At 48.1% G+C, this 7,089-nt stretch overlaps 1 protein-coding gene across 1 annotated transcript in view; it reads right to left on the bottom strand.

Annotated features, from left to right (window-relative positions):
* The window catches only part of RECQL4 (RecQ helicase-like 4), a 48,424-nt gene that overhangs the window by 12,667 nt on the left and 28,668 nt on the right, over positions 1 to 7,089 (bottom strand). Inside the window, exons 15-18 of the mRNA XM_015427954.1 lie at positions 5,436 to 5,634; positions 2,892 to 3,169; positions 893 to 1,030; positions 169 to 325 (exon numbers count right to left, since the gene is read on the bottom strand). Of these exons, the coding sequence (XP_015283440.1) occupies positions 169 to 325; positions 893 to 1,030; positions 2,892 to 3,169; positions 5,436 to 5,634 (772 nt within the window). The remainder of the gene's footprint in view (positions 1 to 168; positions 326 to 892; positions 1,031 to 2,891; positions 3,170 to 5,435; positions 5,635 to 7,089) is intronic.

The raw sequence follows: 7,089 nt of genomic DNA, 5'->3' as shown, positions 1-7,089 counted from the left end.
GTTCTTCTTCTTCTTCCCCTTCCATGTCATTCTTCTTTTTCCTCTTCCATGTTCTGTACCAGAGGACTGGCACAGGCATAACCCCCCCCCCCCGTGCCACATACAAGGCTCTGGGCAGGCCGTCCTCCTCTCCTGATTCCTTGCACGAGGCCTCTCCCTCCCCCTCACCTTCCTCTCGGAAGTCCAGGGCCTCCACCGTCTGCTGAATGGGGATGGCCCTCTCATGTCTGTGACACACTCTTGGCTTTTCTTCCCCCAGGTGAAGCGCTTCCTCCCCCCTTGCTTCCAAAACAGCCAGCATATCCACATCCTCCACTTCATGGCCCTGGGGAGTAAAACACATAAAAATAATGCCCCGACCGGTGTAATACCTAAATCAGATTACTGCAATGCGCTCTACATGGAGCTGCCCTTGAAGACTGTCCGGAAGCGGTTGCTGGTACAGAATGCTGCGGCCAGAGCATTGACTGGAGTGCGTCGTAGGGACCAAATCACTCCAGTCTTGTTCCATCCAGTTTGTTCCAGGTTCAGTTCGAGGTGCTGACATTGGCCTTAAAAGCCCTGTATGGCCTGGGACCAACATACCATGAGGACCGTCTCCTCCCCTATGAACTTGCCTGTTCATATAAATTGTGTTGGCCTTTCGCTATTGGCTGTACTTTCCCCTGGATTCCACCTATGAAAACTGTGCTACATTCTAGATGCAACTCTCTTAAATTGCAACCAGGTGACTTCTCGAGCGCGGAGCTGGGACTGCTATCAATTTGAGGCATCCAAATCAAGATTATCTACTTGACCATGGGCACTCTTTAAAGAAACAGCCCACTCCTCCCGTGGCTGTCTGGTAATGGTATGCTGTGCTCCACCTTCCCCCCCAGCCCACTTCACCAACCTTGTTCAGCTCCCGCTGTTTCTGGTGAAGGTCCCGACACTTGCAGCGAGGGAACACCTTTTGCACCAGCCTCTTCACGGCCAAGTAGTCAACGGTATCCGCATAGATGTGTCTCCTCAGCTCGTGCAGATCCTCACCCTGAGAAGGTAACAGGCCAGTGATGAGAGCGGGGAGAAAGGTGGGGAAGGAGACAGCACAGCCTCCTGTTGCCAACTCTATCGGGGGAGAAGACGGTGGACGTCTGATCTGATCCAAGTCCTGGGTACCATAGTTCATACCCTTCTAATGCTGCCTCTCAGACAAGCCGAGGTGACGCCGACGGAATACGTCTGACCCTGCAGCTGAACAAACGCTCTCCGACTGTGAAGTGTGTGATTAAAAAGATATATGTTGTCCTCCCTTACCTCCATAAATCATTGTTAGTCCCACGTTGAATGAGTAACTGTAAATCGCTCAGAGCCAGCAAGCTCTGCAGGATTGAGCGATTAATAAATTGAAAGATATTATCATCATCATCATCATCATCATATTATTATTATTATTATCTACATCACAGGTGTTTTGCCTATGAAATATTTTGTGTGTGTTTTATTTCTGATTCAATGTGGGATTTTAAAGGTATGTTGCTGTGGCTTTAAACGCAGGCCTTTAAGGCAAGAAAGAAGGAGACTGGTTTCTTCAGAGGTTTTGTGTGCATGAGAGAAGGAAAGAACTGAGTGGGTGAAGTGATTGAGTGAGGCACTATGGAAAGTGACAGAAATCAGCGTTCTTTTAGCCTGAGTGGCAAATGAGAATAATTCCTTTGTGTGGAAGTGAATAGCCTAAAAGTATCAGGTGAGTAAAATAAGCCTTTGTGGCTAGGTCTGTTTAAGGAACTATATTTATTTTATTTATATAGAGAAAGGAGGAGAACTATACCTATCTTGAAACCATTACACTTATGAACCATACTGAATAAATTCTACTCATGTTTAAGAAAAAACAACTGTTTTATTTAGAGTAAAGGATCCCTTTTTACCTCAGAGCCACGTCCACACACTGACAGTTCTGACATTTTACCATATACAACTAAGCCATCCTGTTCTTTGGGTTCAACTAAGAAGTCTAAAGCAAAAGCCATTGGTGGCAGTGAAAATAAGCAGGGAACGCTAAGGAAGGCAAGGAGGCAGCATACCACATAATCTCATAACACTACAGAGAGGCGCCATTACATACAATGGAAGAAGAAGTGTTGGTTTTTATACCCCGCTTTTCTCTACCTGAAGGAGTCTCAAAGCAACTTACAATCTCCTTCCCTTCCTCTCCCCACAACAGGCACCTTGTGAGTTAGGTGGGGCTGAGAGAGTTCAGAAAGAACTGTGACTACCCCAAGGTCACCCAGCAGGCTTCACGTTGAGGAGTGGGGAACCAAAACCGGTTCTCCAGATTAGAATCTGCTGCTCTTAACCACAACACTACAGTGGGTGCAGTCTCAGAAAGGGAACGAACAGTACACGCTAAAATGCTGCCCGCATCTCCTTGGGATACAACTTGCAATGCAACTACATACAAACATTGCAGTGACCTCTAAGTAGGAAGAAGGCCATTCTTGGTAGCTGCCCTGTAACTGCAGAACTTCTCTCCCACCCCCAGAGGTTCGAGGTCATAAAGTCACAGTTCCGACTCTGCAAAGGTGTTTTTGTCTGAGTTCAGTTTTTAAATCAGCTGGGGTTAAACAGGAGTGGAGGAATTTCCATCCATTTTATACCACTGCTTTTAACTGGACATTATATGTCATCTTTGGAGTGCTGTAGTTGCATTTGCTTTGCATCCCTGCCCCCTTCCACGACTTCTCTCAAGCAAAGATGCAGAACAGGACCACCTTATTCTGAACGTGGAACTTCTGGCTTCTTTGCACAGCTTTTGAAGTGCACCTCATGAGAGCCTTGCTTTTAAGCATGACACAGGAGGGCTTCAAGCCCTCCTACGGTTATCGCCAACGGCACCAGGCAGGCCTTACCTCTGGATGCAAGAAGAGGTGGCAGTGGGCTGACTTGCCATCTCGTCCTGCCCGCCCAATCTCCTGTACGTAACTCTCAAAGTTCTTGGGCATGTTGTAGTGCACCACGCCGCGCACGTCGGACTTGTCCAGCCCCATGCCAAAGGCCACCGTGGCCACCACAACCCGCAGCTGGCCAGACATGAAGTTGTTCTGCACACGACGGCGCTCGGCCGCAGACATTCCGGCGTGGTAGGCATCGGCGATCCATTTCAAGGGACGGCGAATGCTCTTTTTAGCTGGGTAGAGAGAGGGGGACAGAGCACAAATGCAAAGCTTGTGCTGCAGCCACCCTAAGCTTTTCAAGACGATAGTTCAACGTGCAGACATCTACTAAAGGGGGAGAAAACGAAGAAGCTCCCGCTGAGCTGTGGAGTCTTGTGAGAAGAAATTCTACTTTGTGAGCTCCTGGCATTACAGTTGTGAGCAAGCGATTTGGCTACTGCAGCATAAATTAGTTTGCTCTGGAGCCCCATCCTTTCTGAGCTAAGACAAAAAGGCGTGTTGTCGTTGTTCAGTCGCACAGTCGAGTCCGACTCTTCGCGACCCCATGCGTGAGCCGGAGGCTAAAAAACTGTGAGCTAGCTCACACTAACTCAGCTAAGAGGGAACACTGGTGGCAATCTGTTTTGACAGAAGGACCTCTTAGGCAATCAGTTGAGCCTTGCCTGAAAAGAGCCATTTACAGGGCCGCTTTCTCCAGCGTCATCTGGCTTTCTGCCGGTACCCGCACCCAGGTCCTGATATTCATGCTCCACCTCTCCGCAACAGTGGGGCCCTGATGTGTGTACCTCCCTGCTTTTAAAAACGTCAAGATAGAGAGAGTGGAAGTACGGACATAGTTCGCTTTGGCAGCTGGGCCACAGCCTGCACGGGGCTAGCAAGAGCATCTGGGTGCCGGTAGGACGTCACCCCCCCCAAGAATTGTATGTGGCCCTAGAGAGGTGTAACTAATTGTCTGTAAACTGTTCAGAGACCCTTCGGGGTCAGAGCGGTATAAGAGGTATAGAAATGGAAAGATAAAAATAAATAAATAAATAAATAAATAAATCTAAATCACCACCCAGCTAATTTTACCCTGACCTGGATGGCCCAGGCTAGCTGGATCTCATCAGATCTTGGAAGTTAAGCGGGGTGGACCCTGGTTAGTACTTGGATGGGAGACAACCAAGGAAGTCCAGAGTCCCTGTGTGGAGGCAGGCAAGGGCAAACCGTCGCTGAATGTCCCTTGCCTTGCTAAACCCTGCACGATCACCACAAGTTGGAGTGACTTGAGGGCCCTTTCCACCACCATGGCTTAGTCAGGCTAGCTGAATTGTTATTGTGACGACCTCTTATTTGGGGAGGTCTAGTTTTACTTTTAAAATGTTCTTTATGTTTGCTCTCAGGGTAATCTGGCTGCCACCAGGGAAATTTAGGCTTTCCCACACCTTTTCTATAAGATTTTTCCTCTCTGGGTAGGTATTGTGACCCAGGGTCTGGGCTTTCGAAGGACCATGTGTTTCCTGAGGAATTTTGTTCAGAACTTGTGTCTTAAATAAAAGTAGATTTATTTGCTGTTCATACACTTTTCCCTCTTATTGACAGGGATCAGGGCATGTCACTTTGTAACAGTATCTTCCTTAGGCAATATATGGTTACTGTTTCTTTATGCTTTAACTTTTTATAACACACACAAGACTTCTCTCTCTCAGACCTTAAAACGAACAAACTGCTTAACTCTTTTATTACACAGAACCCAATCTTTCCCTCACAGGGACCTCAGGACAACTCTCATATTAACGCCTTTTATACAGCACTCTCTGCTGTCTAACTCCTCAACTGTCTTTTTCAACTCTCATAACTCTAACAGACACCCTTCAACTGACACTCTTGACTGACATATCTTATCCTCCCTCCCCCTCTCTGTCAATCACCAATCACACCACATGCCTGTCCAGCATTCTACATTATCATCACACAGCCATGCAAACCACTTTTAAAGACACAAACACACAAAACCTGAAATCGTTACAGTTATCTTTTCTTCCTCTCTTGGGATCCACTCTGGAATGTGGCAGGCTGTAAACAAATGCAGCTTAACTCAGGGACGAGCCCCATCTGCGTCACCCAAAAGAGTGATTAACACTTGGAATTCACTGCCACAGGAAGTGGTGGCGGCTACAAGCATGGAGGGCTTCAAAAGGGAATTAGATAGGCATATGGAGCAGAGGTCCATCAGTGGCTATTAGCCACAAGGTATAGATAGGGACTCTGGGGCAAGGGATGCTCTGTCTTCTTGGTGCTTGGGGGGGGTGTCAACAGTGGGAGGGCTTCTAATGTCCTGGCCCCACTGCTGGACCTCGTGATGGCACCTGGTATTTTTGGCCACTGTGTGACACAAAGTGTTGGACTGGATGGGCCACATTGGCCTGATCCAACATTGGTGTCTCTTATGTTCTTATGCTGCTACTGTCGGCTCTCGTGCGTTCCTAGCCTTGGTCCCCCCCCGTCACCTCTGCCTACCCTTTGCTTTTTTCCTCCTCCCAGCGTCGTCGTCATCTTCCTCCTCCTCCTCTGCATTTGCGGGTTCCTTCATCTTGACACCCTGGAGACACGTGCGGATCAGTGCCGCGATCCGAGTGGTTTCCTCCCGGCGCGTGCAGTAAACGATCACCGAGTCTAAGCTCCCAAACCTCTCCCCTTGCAGCAAGCTCACTAGGGCCTGGAATTGTAAAGAGAACCAAGTTGGCCTGTAGAGGCTGTACGGCCTTCCCAGATACTGTTCCAAAAAAAGCAGAAACTGCTAGGAAAAACACCATCAAAAAACTCCAAAATATATAAACTCTATTTAACAACGATAAAGTTGGTGGTGCCACAACATCAAAATAAGTGCATACAAATACTATAAACGAGGCACAGAGTACAATGTTTCCCCCTTCAAAGATAAATATAAGTCCAAGTAGTCTGTTCAACTCGGTAGGAATCCATGTTTTCAAAACATTTTCAGCAACAGCCTTCGCAAAAACCCCGTTCCAGATACTTAGAGGAAATGTTTCCATCAACTTCTTCAGTTTGCCGGCTGTGTAGTTGGAACCCGATTTCAACAATTTCTCCTGACAACAAGGTTCATAGTGTGAAGAGCGAATCGCCCGACCCCGAGTGAGCAAGCAGTGGCCATAAGAGTCAGAGACCATTAGCAGGAGCTCAAAACGGCTCCAGAAGGTGCCTTATAGTGGAGTCTCAGTGGCATCTGGTCCTTGCCGGCGGCTCTTTACCCAGGGGGTGGCCTGGAAAACTCCAGAGGTAGGAGGGATGGATGGCACTGGGCAGACAGGAGAAAGGGGGTGAGCCAGGAGGAAGGACCCAAGAAACAAGCAAGGGGAGGAGCCAAATAAAAAGGAAGGAGTGGGTCAAGGGGAGGAACTAAATAGCTCTGTTGGAAGACAGAGGTGGTGCTCAAGTCAAGCCAAGCCTTTGCCTCTCAGACCTGGAACAGGACAGGTGCAGGGAGAGCAAGAACGTGAGCCCACCAGCCAAGAACCTCAAGGCATGGTAGGGAACATTGGCGTGGGGCTGTCAGGAATAGGCTGGTCCCAATGATGTCACTTGTAACCCGGAACTAACACAAGGAGCTTTGCTCGTACATGGAGCTGTGTACTGGACAGCCTTGGGAGGTGGGAGAGCCTTCCTCCCTCTCCCCATCTCTTTGCCCTCTTTCTTTTCTCCTTTCCTTTTCTTTCCCTCGTCTTCCTTCCTTCCTTTCTCTCTTTTCCTCCTTTCCTTCTCTCTCTTTCTTTCTTTCCCTCTTTCTTTCCCTTCTTTCCTTCTCTCCTTTTTCTTTTCCCCTCCTTTCGTTCTCTCCTTTCTCTCCTTCTCTCCTTTTTTCTTTGTTCTCTCCTTTTCCTCTTCCCCTCCTTCTTCACGTCTCTCTTTCTTTCTTTCCCTCCTTTGTTCTCTCCTTTTCCTCTTTTCCTCCTTTCTTCCCTTCTCTTTCTTTCTTTCCCTCCTCCTTTCCTTCTCTTTCTTTCTCTTTTTATCCCCTCTTTCCTTCCTTCTTTCCTTCTCTTTCTTTTCTACCTTCATGGCACACCATTCAGGGCCAAAAGCAGCAGCAGGCAGGCTTCTGGACAGCCATTATTTACCAGACAACCTGCTAGAACCTCCCCCCAACCCTCAG

The sequence above is a fragment of the Gekko japonicus genome, unplaced genomic scaffold (assembly GCF_001447785.1).
Source record: "Gekko japonicus isolate JY-2015 unplaced genomic scaffold, Gekko_japonicus_V1.1 scaffold838, whole genome shotgun sequence".
NCBI classification, from domain to species: domain Eukaryota; kingdom Metazoa; phylum Chordata; class Lepidosauria; order Squamata; family Gekkonidae; genus Gekko; species Gekko japonicus.
The sequence above is the reverse complement of the archived record's forward strand: the minus strand, read 5'-3'. Positions and strand labels throughout refer to the sequence as shown.